Source organism: Dermacentor variabilis, chromosome 3, assembly GCF_050947875.1.
Source record: "Dermacentor variabilis isolate Ectoservices chromosome 3, ASM5094787v1, whole genome shotgun sequence".
NCBI classification, from domain to species: Eukaryota; Metazoa; Arthropoda; class Arachnida; order Ixodida; family Ixodidae; genus Dermacentor; species Dermacentor variabilis.
Window position 1 is genome coordinate 20255009 of NC_134570.1, and position 15219 is coordinate 20270227.

General features: G+C 40.8%; 1 protein-coding gene across 4 annotated transcripts in view; it reads right to left on the reverse strand.

The window, feature by feature from the left end:
- The window catches only part of LOC142575244 (uncharacterized), a 37322-nt gene extending 23189 nt beyond the window's left edge, over nucleotides 1–14133 (reverse strand). The window contains exons 1-6 of one of the 4 annotated variants that reach the window (XM_075684428.1): nucleotides 13802–14133; nucleotides 10413–10572; nucleotides 8178–8329; nucleotides 6476–6658; nucleotides 4003–4119; nucleotides 2842–2928 (exon numbers count right to left, since the gene is read on the reverse strand). In XM_075684428.1, coding sequence (XP_075540543.1) covers nucleotides 2842–2928; nucleotides 4003–4119; nucleotides 6476–6658; nucleotides 8178–8329; nucleotides 10413–10572; nucleotides 13802–13936 — 834 coding nt within the window. In that variant the 5' untranslated portion in view covers nucleotides 13937–14133. Of the gene's footprint in view, nucleotides 1–2841; nucleotides 2929–4002; nucleotides 4120–6475; nucleotides 6659–8177; nucleotides 8330–10412; nucleotides 10573–13292; nucleotides 13375–13801 lie in introns of those variants that run through there. The other 3 variants (XM_075684429.1, XM_075684427.1, XM_075684430.1) reach the window with 3 other exon arrangements.
- Between the last annotated feature and the right edge of the window lie 1086 nt (nucleotides 14134–15219).

Here is a 15219-nt window from a genome sequence, read left to right on the forward strand (position 1 = left end):
ATTTCGCGTGCGATGCTCTACCAATTGAGCTACCATGGCGCCGTTTCCCCATCCAATTTCTTGGGTATTTACGTGTCCTAGTAGAACCCTGGGAGTGTTAGCCAGTGCCACCGCTCTCAGACCTTGGCGGTGGACACGGAACGTCCTTTTTTGCCACAAGCGTCACGAGAACAGATCACATTCTCGTGACGCCTGCGGCAAAAAAAGGACGTTCCACGTTCGCCACCAGTCTGAGAGTGGTGGCACTGGCTAACACTCCCAGGGTTCTACTAGGACACGTAAATACCCAAGAAAGTAGATGGGGAAACGGTGCCATGGTAGCTCAATTGGTAGAGCGTCGCACGCGAAATGCAAAGGTTGTGGGTTCGGTTCCCACCTGCGGCAAGTTGTTTTTTCATCCACTTTAATTTCCATTAATTTATCTTTTCTTTATTTCATTTATTAAGCACAAGTAATTTCCCCTATGTTGTCCTTGGTGTCAGTGTTTGTTGGCTTCTTATGGTATGACTAATAAAAATCGGGCCCCTCGGTTAACCCCTTTTCTTCTCGTTTACTCAGTACTCTAGCAACAAATGGGCTCAGGGGCTATGATAGATGCCATAGTGGAATGCTCCTGATTAATCTTGACAACTTTGAGTTCGTTAACCCTTCGGCAACATACATTTACCCAATTTGTAATCGTTCTAATCAGGAGCCATTTCACGCTTTTAGGCACCTTGCAGGAAAAATGCTCAGGTATACAAATGGATTTAAAGTGATTTATTTCAGAAAATTAGTTTACTTCTGAGGCTCTCAACGATACTTAAGTAGTGTATTGCTCGAAACACCCTCCTGGGTGAAGACCACGATTTGCACTGCAAGCCTGTAAGGTCCTCATTGTTGCTTCCTTCTAAATTGTTCTGAGGACATCTGAGGACATTTGTTCACCATCTGAAGTCGAAATATATTCATAAACTGCACTAAAATAGTCTTCGGATTCACTAAACTTATGCGAACACTGTTCATAAAACACACGCACATGAAATGTCGCTTTCCTGTCGGCGCTTCACGCCGCAAATCGTGCGAAAATCCCTTAAAGCATGAAGAAAGGAAAAAAAAGAAAGGAAAAATGTTGCCCTCATCTGGAGACATTGTCAAGTGCACTTATTAGAAAAGTTCCCTAAAGTGGGTGCTACCAAGACAAATAACTGGCGAATGCGAGCATGCGTGCATGTTGGGCACCTCTGGAATGGATATTTTCGTGTGTCGGGAGGGTACCCACACATGACCAGAAAGGGTTAAAGCTCATCGAAAACTTGGTACAGGAGCATTCTTGCGTTCTGTCCTACTGACTATGGTGACCATGGCCAGGTACCAAACCTGCAACCTTCTCATCATATTTATTTCAGTGGTTCATACTGCCAAAAAGAGAAATAGGCTGTCTGATTGCATTTACATCAAGGGGTCGTGATGAATGTAGAGAAAAGCTATAATGGAGGACGTTGGGCTAATTTTGACCTCCTCAGAGTTCCTTGGCCCTTTCTGCGTGGACAGCACCTTTCCAATTTATGACTCCCTTTGCATTAGTTCACAACATTTGTTACTTCATGAATCAATGTTTTAGCCATAACATGAAGTCCGACATCTCTTCCAGCTGCACCTGAATAGAAATTAGCAATAAGATGGTATCTTAAACATGAGGAGTACTAGTCGTTCCACACATGCCATAACATTATCGTGGTCTCAACTGCTTACAACTAATTACCTGTCACTATTGCCTCTTTTTGCTCATTGGTATTTTAAAGAACCAGGCACCATACAGGTCCTGACAAGTGACACTATCGCTGGTTGGGCGAGGAGGAGGAGGAGGAGTAGGAGGAGGAGGAGGAGGAGGAGGAGGATAAAATGATTGAAGCTAGATGTCTCGAAAAAATATTATGCAGATCCAATGGACATGTTGGAATCTATGTAAACCAAAGCTTTAGTGAAGCTCTTAATAAGATGCTATACAAATACTGATGGTGCATACAATTGTGTATACTTTCATCCTACACAACTTGCAATATGATGCAATGTTTACATTTATCCACCACAAATATCACAGCATTATTCTCATGCAATTTTTATTTTTATTCACTACACTGCTCACTAGCTATGTCGAAACGCAAGCAACAAATCAGGCACATGTACTCTCTGAGACGTCACTACATTCATGTCACCTGGACGAAGGCGATTTATGTTGAAGGAAGAACATCTATGACAGGTGTATGTGCAGGGAAGTAATACAGATGCCCAGCTACATTTAAGCATTCTGTACCTCTTGTGTCATAGTGGCACATACCCATTCTGGAGCATTGGCCAAGAATGGGCACACACCCACATACCAAAGGGCTAAATCAAAGAAAATCAAGTAAATTAAAGAATCTGTTGAATATAATGTGCTATTTTCTTAAAAGGTCCGTGTGCTTTAGAAACAACTACGTGTTGATATTATATGTTCAGATGTTATACAGGAATTTACCTTCTTTATTACGCAGAAGAGAGATGCACTTACTGACACTACTTGGTCAAGTGGCATGCAGCGTTCATATAAGCCTGTTTGCTGGTAGTACTTGCATTCAGCACACATGTGACCTTTGTATATATATCTACAAATATATCCGCTTAGATACCATTTGACCCAGCCAGACAACAGCCACACCAAACCCAGGAAGACAGACAAAGAAAGCTTCGCTTTAAAACTAATCAATGTTTTTCGCACATTAAACTCAGCTAGCTACCTTGTATGCTTATACTAAGCTGGCTCTGACTTTATACTAATAGGTAAATATTTGTGTTGAGACACTTCTGAAGGCAACTTACATCGTATAGCCTCAGGCCTATGTAGACAACGTTGGGAAACCAGAGCAGGACAAAAACACATAGCCAGGCCTTGCTTTCCTTGTATATCTGCAGTGAATGGAGAAAGGGAACGGGATTATCATGTTACAGCCATTGTAATTTACCCAGAAAATTTATTAGTTGTAATACTTATAGCGAAAATGTGTTGGCGCAAAGTAGCGATAGTGATGTGTAGCACGTAGTGTGTAAGTACGACATGCGTGCAAAATTTGTAAGCAGAACTTGTGTCTGCTCTGTATGCATGCAAATAAAGAGTCGTGAGAAACACTGCTGAGTGACGATATGACAGGGTGAATCTCAGAGAAAAGGGTGTATGCAGCCAAGCTGTTACTTTTTATTATAGCTCATGCTGCAGTAACATCTGGGACACTCAATTGAGAAGTCTATGTCAGTGCGATTTGGATATGTGGAACACTTTAGTTGAGAACTCATGAACAAACAGCTGTAGTCTCATGGCTGAGAGCTCGCCTTGAATGTGGGAGGTAGCCAGGTATTTGTTATAACAAATAACATATGGCATGGAAATATTGTAGTAAGTGGTTTATTTTACCATAGAACACGCAGAAAAGTTCACGGTACTGCAGCCGCTCATTGTCATGTCCAAGTATTGCTAAAACAAATAATGTTATAATTGGTTCGACTCCACTGCTGTTTAACAAAAATGTTTTGATGTCTGTCCGCTCTGTTTCTTTTTTCATGCAACCTGGTTATAACAATTTAGTTTTCTTGGCACTTCAATGTTGTTATAATTGGGTTTGACTGTACTCCCACAGAGTCTCGTTCTCAGATGTCAGTCACCATAAAGAGCCACCGACCACCACACCAAGGAAATGTGTACTCATTAGAAAAGACCAGTGGTTTATCTGGTTACCTGTGGTACCATGGTTTGCACCCAGCACTTCTGGCATATTTAAGCTTGTGAAAGGTCCATCACACAGCCACCATTGTGATTTACAAAGAGTAGTGGCCATGTGTTTTCGGCTGTTTACAAGTTCTGAGAATTGTCTACTGCATTAAAATACGAAATACAGTCAGCACCAGCTGATTATAATTTTATATTACACTACGCATTTTGTGGCGCACTCTTAATAGAGCATAGCTATAAAAAGATGCACTACTCACAGTGCGTTCCCCAGCAAAGGCCCAGACTAGGGTCACTAGTACTCCAACAGCCAGCACAATGGTCTCAACATCATTCAAATCTACACCATTGTGCATGACAAAGATGAGCATGGTGCCCTGCAAGAAAAGAGCCATTTGATGCACATCAGCTGTTTCTGCTCACCTATTCACAGAACTACAGCGGTGCTAACATTAGCAACAGGACATAATCTCAATAAATACAACCTACAAGTTTGTAGCACAAATTATAAGCATTGTGCTAACATAATTAGAATGCAAGAAATTTTATGCAACTTTTGTAACTGGACTTCACACTGCCAGCAAATTCTCAGCTGTTTCTGATAATGGCACATGAGAACCTCAAGTCAAGCAGCAAGGTCTCACTTAAAGAAGAAAAGAAACCACCAGCAACCATTAGCGCTGGCAAAAATTAGGGTGGATGCACCTCAATGTTTATGTTTTACTAGTAATAAGCCTATGGTTATAAAGCTAAAGGTATTGCTGGAGTGTTACTTGCTCTTACAAACACTGCATTCATCTATATGTAGCTTCTAAATTTTTTTTCTGTGAATTATTCACTATCATTTAAAGTAATAAGAGGAAGATGATCCAGAGTGCACGACTAATACTTCTGTCACACGGATGCGGCTAAAGTCCTTTTAACTCCCTTCAACCAAGGACGTCTTTATCTCGAGAGAGATGCGCGCCGTGTCACACGGCAGTCCTTTAGCAAAGGAAGTTTAAGGAAGTTCCTAGCGAAAGGAGATGGAAGATCTCCCTCGCAAACTGAAGGGAGTACTCATGTTCCCAGCGTGCTTGAATTTCGAGTCAGGAAATCACCCTCATTTTTATTAATTTCACTTTTACCAGCAATTATAACTGTTTTATTCATATAATATAGTATTTGAGCACTGACAAAGATATTTGAATTGAGAACCTACATTCGACTCGAGTAGGCACATGGTGGCTAGCAGAGCGGACAAAATCACTGTGTATGAGGTACATGCTATGTTGAGTACATGCTCGTTTTTTTTGTCTTTAAGATAGATGACATTTTTAAAATGCAATGCATAAATAATTGTATTTTGTAAGAAAAGACAAGTAACCAAAACTTTTGAGCAATATATAACGTGTTTCTTTCATGACTACGTACGAGGTGAGCAGCGCCTAATGGGCCCCCAGCGGTAGTTTTCAAAAGCTCGCTTATAGGCCGTGTGACACGGAGCTAACTCCTTTGAGGTGAAGCTCCCTTGTGGTCCTTCAAGGGAAGGAAGTTTGAAGGAGATCCGAGTTGCTCGTGTGACACGGGTATAAGTCTTATTAAAAGCCATCAAGGCAGACACATAAGTCAATGCATATAATATTAAATGTGCATGTCAGAAATCCAGCATTAAGTCTGTCGTTTTCTTATTTTTTATAAGGCTTAACTGATTTCTATCGTTCCATGATGCTCAAGCTGTACATCAAAGACAATGTCAAGTATACAGGCCCTAGTGGTGGTCAGTGGAGTGAACATCTAGCAGTGCATGGTGACCTTATTCACATACAAACACAAAAGAATAAGTAATGAAAGAAACATGCAGATCGAGTTTTTCTATTCTTGCACTATGTGCAAAATAAAAGCAGGGAAGGCACCACCAGATAGATGAATGGAGTGCATACTAATGACTAATTTATTTGGTAATAGATACATGTAGTTATACAAGGGTAAGGGCAGTGAACAAGAGGAAGACAATTGATGTTCTGATGCTTACAATCAGTTTTTAATTTGTGCTCCATTCGTGTGTCTGAAGAAATGAGCGGCAACCAACTAGCCTCCATCATCGCCCTGTTGAGCTTAATCTAATATTTTTATATTAAAGAAGCAAGCATAGGCTGGCATACTCACTCACGAATACAATGAATCATACTCGCTGCACACTCATGTCACTGGCTTGAGATTAAGCATTACAGAGTGAAGAAGGTTGTGAGTGGATGTGAATATGAATAGGAGTGACACCTGGTTCTTGTGAGGCCAAACTAAATTAATTAAGAAGGAAATAATGAAATTTGCGAGTTTACATGCTAAACCTACAATCTAATTATGGGGCACATCGTTGTGGGGGCCTCCAGATGGATTTTGACCACCTGGGGTTCTTAAATGTGCACCTAATCTAAGTACACTGGCATTTTTGAATTTTCCGCCCATCATATTGTGCCTGCCGCAGCCAGGATCGGCACCGGAATCTCAATATCAGCAGGACAACGCCACAGCCACTGGGCTACTATGGTGGGCATGCTGACTTATCACAGGAGCTTATTTTCCAAGCCTTTTTCAACATAAGACGATTGGTACTCCAAGGCTACAAAGCCAGACGTCTTTTTCATTTACGACTGAAATCACTGCAGCAACCAAACCTGTGGAGTTAGCCATTTGGGAGCAGTTGAGTCCCAGTTTACAGGGAAAAGCTGGTGGATATGTGCTTGGCCCCACCTGTAGCTGCACGTCGAAAAAGATGAGCGAAGAGCAGAGAAAAAGCCATCCGAGCATGGCTTGCAGATCTTCCTTAGCATTGATGCGGAAGAGCAGCTTCCGCTCACGCCGGTATCCATGTGCCACTCGCACACCTAAATACACGATGCCGATTAAGAACAAGACAGCCACACCCAGCCGCACCTGCATGGGACATGCACCAATTTGCACTTAACATCCTGAACTGCTCTCATCTTCGTATATGTACTTCAGTGGCAGCCAGAAGTATCAATAACAGGTGCGAAATTCTTTAGCCATATGAAGCTGCAGTTAGCATAAACAGCGAAGTCTAGACAAAATACCCGAATCCAAGTAGACTTAATAAAAAGCATCAGAAAAGGAAAAAGGCTTCATAGTGGCATGTTATGCTCTACCCTTTTCTTTAAGAAGAAGCTATAGCTCAGGTGCTCCTATCTAAATACATGCAATAGGAGAATTCGTGTTTCTCGGCAACCACTGCGCTAAATTTGACGAGGTTTGTTGCATTTAAAAGAAAAACCTAAGATATGGTTATTGTTGGTTTTTAATTTTTGATTTAGGTCGTCAATTTTTTATTAAAAATGGGCAAATATTGAAAATCTTTAGAAAACGAAACTATCAAGTTTACAAGTCTGTAACTCAGCAATGAAAAATTATATAATGATTCTGCGAATTGCATGTAATAGTATATCTAAAGCAGACAAAATTGACATGTTACACATGAATCTCAAATAATTTAGTAATATGGAAATACAGCTTTCGCAGAACCCTTGTACACAACGTAACATAATCATGTAAGATATAAATTGACATATCGAATTGGTCCTTTTTGAATTATCTTATTGATGCTGTTTACAGAAACACAACATCTGTTCTTGATGCAGATATATTAATTTGTAAACTTCGTGCTTCTATTTACCTACCAAGTTTTGGAAAATTCTTTTAACAAAATTCAGCCTCTAAATCGAAATTCCACTTCCAACAGTAGCTGGAAGTTGCCTTTTTCTCTCAAATGCAACACATCTCTATAAAATTGGTCCAAGGGTTATCTCAGAAAAGCGTTTCTGCATTTTACATGTATTTCAATAGGCCACGTCGGAGTTGGGCCTGAGCTAAAGCTTCCTTTTAGGCACCGTAAAAAAATGTAAAATCTTGCCAGAAGAAGATGTTTTTTTTGTGTGAAAGTGATTGTGACGATATAAAGCAAGACCATGTAAAATATTTCTGTCTGAAAGGTGAATTTTACTAGGAAAAAAAAAAAATTTGTTACACTGCAACAAAAGTTAGTGCACTGCACTCAAGTTAGTGTATGCTCCCAACATTATGTGCAAACGATTCTAATGATCACATAAAGCAAGACCGCAGAAAAATATCCTGTCAGAAAGGTGAAGCTTAATAATTAAAAAAAAATTGATTACACTGTAATGATGGTAGGTTTACTGCACACAAGTGAGTCTATGCTCCCAAATTCACTCTTCAATAGCTTCTTGAGCCACTTGATGTTATTTACAACAAGTGCAAAATAAAGCACGCCATCTGGAAGAAGCGCAGAGGAACACGGGAGGTCAAATAATCTACAGGCTGGCACGAAAAACAAAAAAAGGCACTGAGCTCATCTTCCATCCTTAAAGGTTTAAATAGGGCTCTCTGCTAAGCATATAGAATGGAAGTGCTTTGACTGTACCTTTTTCTCAATGGATGCTCCAACAGTTTGGCTTGCTGATGCAACATTGAGGACCAAATAGAGAAGAAGAAGAAAACTACTGCTGATGAAGACAGCAATCTCATGGTATCTTTCCTTCAGTATCCCATGCACAATGTAAAAGAAACAGAATACTGAAAAAAAAAGGAGAAAGAAGGAAGAAAGAAGTGACATCACATGAGCAGAGGTAATAGATCCGCCTTGGCAACTCCAATTATGTGACCAGCTTAATGGCTCGCAGTACCAAACTTCTGGGCAGACATTTTGCACTGAGTCTATTTGTGTAACACCTAGCATAAAAATACAGTGAAGGAATACAGTGAAAAGGAGTTTTATTTAAGTGATTTTTTTTAGAAAAGGAAAGAAAAGCGAATTTTCAATTTCTTGATTCCCAGAAGAGTTAATGGTAGCCGCCCAACACACGACTTATGACTATGACCAGAATATTAATACATATAGGCAGAGAAATGCAAGTGCAGGCCAGGTGTTAACTGCCCCACTTTAAACTAGATACAGGCAACAAAAAGGCCAAGAAAAAAAAACAGAACAACACAAAAGATTCAGGTCAGAGCTACGGCTCTAGGTCATTTTTAGCAAAAAAGCACAGTGCAATAACAGCACCTGTTGCAGAACAGCTGCCTGCCAAGCACTTTTGTAAACGTAAAAGCTCTACTTCAACAGAACATCTATAATAGCCCTTTGACAGGAAGGTGCAGATCCTCAAATGAAGGTAGAGTACTTATGTATGACTTTTCTGCATTGAATTAATTTTGATAGTATCAACTGCACGATACAGGTAATCTGTTGATAACTGCACATTAACACAATATCCCCAAAGAACAGAGAAAAAATATGAGGTAAAACGCATCGCTGTTAACCACGTTAACTGCCCACTTGGCTAATCTTCAGTGAGGGTTGTGGAAAGGGTAGAAAAGATGAGGAGAAAAGAAAAAGATACTAAGAGGACCCGTGCACACACCTATATTCCAAGATGTCTAACAATAACATGCATAACAATGTCTTTGCAATAGGATAAAAAAGAAGCCATTATTCTTGTTGCTTTTCTTTTTTACATCTTTTTCTACGTGCAGTATTTTTCTCATCTAGCACTGCTTATTTTCTTGTAGTTTATTCTATGTCTGCACATGACGTGCAGAATAATATGGCTTGTTTGTAACCAAGGTACCAAGGTATCTGTTGCTAGTTATTTGAGCTGCTTTTTTATTTCACAGAAAGTACTTGTTAAGATTCATAACATGGTTTTAAGGCCTCCCCATGTATGCACACGAGCGGTATTATTGAGCACACTGCTTTTAGTGTCAGCCACGTAGCTGCTCCTAAGCATTAAAAAAAATATCTTCGCAATGGTGTGCAGGAAGTCAGAATGCCAGCAACGTTTTCATGTTACAGCATACTGAAGTAGTGTACACTCTACCTCTCCACACGATTGCATGTGACCGAGTAACAGCTGCACAAGATTGCATGTGATTGCACAAGATTTAGGGACTGTCGTATAAAACAGCTATTTGCACTTAGCAGAAGATGCACAGATCTGGCTTCTTTCTACTTGTTCTCTTTAGTAGGAAGCCCTTGCTAAACCAGGAACAAACACTACAGAAGATTGGCAAGAGATTAGAAAGATGTATAAATGGAGTGAATGTCTTCCTAATCTTTGTCCTGCCCTTTGCACTGCTCATTCCTGTTCAGTGAATCACAAATCAGCCCACTTCAACACATTTCTGAAGCACTAAATATGTACTGTTTCTTTCCTCCCTCGAACCAAGAGAGAGAGAGAGAAAAGATATATAGAAAGGTAAGGAAGTTACCAGAGGTAGTTCTGGTTGGTTACTCTGTGTGGAGGAAATGGTAAGGGACATCGAAAAAGAAGCACAAAGTACACGGAATACACAAGCTAGCAGTAGCCGGCAGCATTCTTGGAGCATGTTCGTAGACCTTAACTTCAGCAGTGCAGATATAGCCTCCTGCACAGAGCTCTTTAGGAGCACAGGCCCAGAGCTTTATGCTCTGTTAGTAAACAGTTGTGCACTCTATCAATCACTGCACACACCATTTGCCTCTTGGCACTATAGCATGGGCAGACACACAAGAGGCGCATGTGAAAGTCTCCTCACAGCTGCATATGTCGCACGTCATTCAGAGCAGTTATTAAAACAGTGTTATACCTGTTCTGGTATGCCAAAGCTCAAATTAACTTACATGATGTGAAGCACAACATGATGGCAAAAGTGTAATCATCCGTGTTCTTTGGTAATGTTATCAAACGTTCTACTGTGAAACCCAGGGACACAATGAGGCTCAACGATGAAATGGTAAAAAATGCCCATTCTAATCGAGACACAGCTCTCAGTGGCTTAATCTGCAGAGAGAAAAAAATAGAAAACAGCACCAATTACATACGTATTGAGCAAAAAGATATTTCACACATCAGTGGCACTAAATGGGACAATTGGCATAGTAATCTGTGGCAGTATTCTGAGGCAATCACTTTTGAGGATACTTACTTCCACTTTCATAAAATTTTGCTAGGCTAGTATCGAACACATCAGCTTCTATGAGTGACAGTGTTCCTGGCACAATGGCCAGACATACTGTCATATAATATATGGTGCCACCTGTAGGTACCGATGCTTCCGGATCTAGCCATGCAAAACCTTACAAAAGTGAAAATATCTCTGAAAGTGATAGCTTCAAAATATAGTCCTTGCATTCCGCAAACACATTTTAGAGCATAATTAATGACTGCTAGTTCATAAATATTATGGAGAGGGTTAATTCACATCATTGCACAGTCTTTATGAAATCCAACAGATTCATAAACAATGTGATTGACTAGCTGTTCTAATGCAATTAAACTTTTAAGGCAGGGAGTTGGGCTAGTTGGAATTTGCACAAAGACATGCTTTAGAGCGTAAGACAAATGAAAGGAGTTGCAGAGACAAAAGGACGACAGAAAATGCAGAGCACTGGCTTTGCAGTTAGCCAAGGCAATCTGATTAACTAAATAAACTGGAGAAAAGGGAAGCGAGAAAGGGACAAAGCGAGAAAGGGCCCAATGTACTAGAAAGTCCAGCATTTAAGGTATAAGCACTTTACCTTTTCTGTTGTTGCTTTGTCTCTGCACATCTGCTTATTTTTCTTATGTGCTGGAACATGTCTTTGTCTCAATTAAACTTTATTTTCGTGATTCATTATTGAGATACTGCTGATATGTCTAATGCATTGCACTTAATGATGCACAACTTCACACACAAACACAAAAATAAAGGCAGACAAAGTAAAACTTGAATCTACACAGCAGTACGAACTGCTGAATGTGTACCCCTTCACACTAACTTTATAAGCTTTTACCGTGTGTCCTAGCTAACGCGACAAGCTGTCTAATGAAAAAAATTATTTAAAGAACATTCTGCAAGATACAATTAAAACAACTACAGTGTTCGCTTGTCAGTGATCTGATGACTGAACAGACTTGAATCTTGAAATCGCATCTTGCACTGTGTTTTTTTTAATCTCTTTCTTCATTGAAAAGCTTGGCTAATGTTAGCTTGGACACCTTATATAAACGTTGCTTCACGCTACATCATGTATGCATAATAGAACTCTACTCCTGACTTAATCACATTTAGGAGCGTCGATCATTCTCAGTTGCATGCACTAATTACCTAAACCAAGGAAAGCAAATGTGACAAAAGAAACATGTGCGAGTAGGTTTGTTTGCTCACACTGTTATTTTCGTGTCAAATAATCATTCTTGAGGATATGCAGCAGAAGCATCATTACATTATATCAAGGTTTGCCAGATAGCTCTCACCATAGTGCACACAGATAAAACATTTACCAATAGTGATAAACAAAGAAATTGGCTTATGGTGCGTTATTTCTCACAGGATGCAGACATGTATCAATTTCAACCTATATCAATCTTTTATCATCATCATCATCATCATCATTATCATCATCATCAGCCTGGTTACGCCCACTGCAGGGCAAAGGCCTCTCCCATACTTCTCCTACAACCCCGGTCATGTACTAATTGTGGCCATGTCGTCCCTGCAAACTTCTTAATCTCATCCACCCACCTAACTTTCTGCCGCCCCCTGCTATGCCTCCCTTCTCTTGGAATCCAGTCCGTAACCCTTAATGACCATTGGTTATCTTCCCTCCTCATTACATGTACTGCCCATGTTTTCTTTTTCTTGATTTCAATTAAGATGTCTTTAACTCGCGTTTGTTCCCTCACCCAATCTGCTCTTTTCTTATCCCTTAACGTTACACCCATCACTCTTCTTTCCATAGCTCGTTGCGTCGTCCTCAATTTAAGTAGAACCCTTATCGTAAGCCTCCAGGTTTCTGCCCCGTAGGTGAGTACTGGTAAGACACAGCTATTATACACTTTTCTCTTGAAATAATGCAATAATGCAATGCAATAATGCAATGCAATAATGCAATGATGGCAACCTGCTGTTCATGATCTGAGAATGCCTGCCAAACGCACTCCAGCCCATTCTTATTCTTCTGATTACTTCCGTCTCATGACCCGGATCCGCCGTCGCTACCTGCCCTAAGTAGATGTATTCCCTTACCACTTCCAATGCCTCGCTACCTATTGTAAATTGCTATTCTCTTCCGAGACTGTTAAACATTACTTTAGTTTTCTGCAGATTAATTTTTAGACCTACTCTTCTGCTTTGCCTCTCCAGGTCAGTGAGCATGCATTGCAATTGCTCCCCTGAGTTACTAAGCAAGGCAATATCATCAGCGAATCGCAAGTTACTAAAGTATTCAATCTTTACAGCGCTACAAAAGAGCATGAACAGCAAGAACGGCAAATTTACCATTCTGAAACATTTCACGCATTGTGATAATCTTTCATGCACTTCTATGACGTGCTGCACTCATGCCCGTAAACGTGTGGCCTAGAGTTTTGTTCGCGTTGACAAGTACGACAACACTCCATCGGCGAAGCTTCGAAAGTGCGGAAAGATATATCGTCAGGCGCGTCAGGATGTCATAAAAAGCTCCACGTACTTGGAAGAAGATAAAGACGAAGAAAAGAAAAGAAAGATAAAAACTTACAGCGGAGTTACAAGGTATGTTTCAACGCTGTCAAACCGCGCATTCTAGCTAGCGTCAATTAGAAGGTATAAATGCCTAAACAAAAACGCGATCTTTATATGGAAGAATTACTGCTCCGATCACACGACGTATAGCCCAAACAGATAAGCAAAAGTTCATCGCAGAATTAGAACGCGCGGGTCTAACAGCGCCGGAAATAAGACCTTCGTGAAAAATTAAATTAAAGATAATTTTTCATCGTAAAAAGCGGCGCGTTTTACGCGTGCCTGCACTGTGAAACTCGTCCGGATATCTTTGTCAACTACATGATTTGTGGTTAGCCCGAGTAGCTGCGCGATCGGGGGTCACAAGCTGGACCACAAACGTCACGGCGACCTTATGAGCGGCAGTTGGCGACTGGTAGCACGCATTGTGCGACATTCTAAACATACGTCAGTGAGCGCGCTATTGACGCGCCCCGCCGACTGCGCCATCGATAGCGCGGCTGTTGCGGCGGCAAGTCACCTTACCGGCCCAAAAAGAACTGTGTTCCGGAGTTCCGGGCCCGTTGGTATTCCCAGCTGACTGAAGCTGGCAGGAGGACTCTCACGTCCCGATGCTGCAATGCCGGGTTCGGCACCGGCGGCATTCTGGAGGCTTCCCATCGCACGGTCGTTGCGCGCGCACACCTACCGGCGGCGTTTACGATGGTGGCGCCTGTCCTCCGCCGCTCCGCCTCCGCAACGCGGGAGCGACGCGAAGTTGTGAACGATCACGTGCACGCGCACGCGCGTGCGCTGTCACGGCCCATGGTTTCCGGCGCTCATTTTGAATTTTTGCTACCTGCAGCAGCGACTTTGGGAGAAAGTGTCGTACCGTCCACTGCAATGCTTATAAAAAGAAATAAATTATTACTTAAATTTATTAGCTGACTAGCGGTACATAAAAAAACTACAATTGAATGTCAGCAAAGTCAAGTATATGATATTTAAATTTATAAATAAGCCATTGCCAGTTAATATAACTGTTCGATTTCAAGCAAACAGGCTAGAACAAGTAACAACGCAAAAGTGTTTGGGTGCATGGTTTCAAGAAAACTTCTCCTGGGACAATAACGTCAATAAGCTTAGCAATGATCCTACAAAGTAGCAGGCTGTACGTATAAAACTGGTGATCTAATACCATTATGGCTAAAGAAAGCAATATACTATGCCCTTTTTTACTGGAAGCTAAGTTATTGTATCTTGATTTGGGGAACAACGACAGCAAAAAACCATGAAAAGTTATTAAGCCTGCAAAAACGAGTAGTCTGAATTTTCACAAACTACCATGGTAGGCCGCATGACTTACCCACACAATCTTTTTGCCAAAGATTGACTGATCCGAGCAAATCAAGTTTTTTGTTATAGATTACTCTTATATATGTATATATATAAACAGACTCCACGTTGCCAGCATACCCACTTCTTCTCCTCGATACCCATTACGTAATGAAATCAGAACAATACCATTTACGCACTAACTACTAACTACGGACCAGCTTTCCGGACCCCACCCACACACATACACACACATATATATGAACGAAAAGAAAGGAAACCGAGTGCCCGATTTTTATTAGTCATATCCTAAGAAGCCAACAAACAAAAACACCAAGGACAGCATAGGGGAAATTGCATGTACTTATTAAATGAATTAAAGAAAATTATAAATTAATGGAAATGAAAGTGGATGAAAAAAACCCTGAGCGCAGGTGCGGCACGAACCACGTGTTCGCTTACGCTTGTGATGCTGTCCTAGGTGCCTGTTTGTTTGGTTCTTATGATATGACTACACAAACGAACACGCAAATCTAATCAAATCATTTACTTCACAGAAAGAAAATATTCTGGAGAGGTTCATTGGCTAAAAGCTGTTATGGACAGCATGACTAGGTCAATGAACTTTT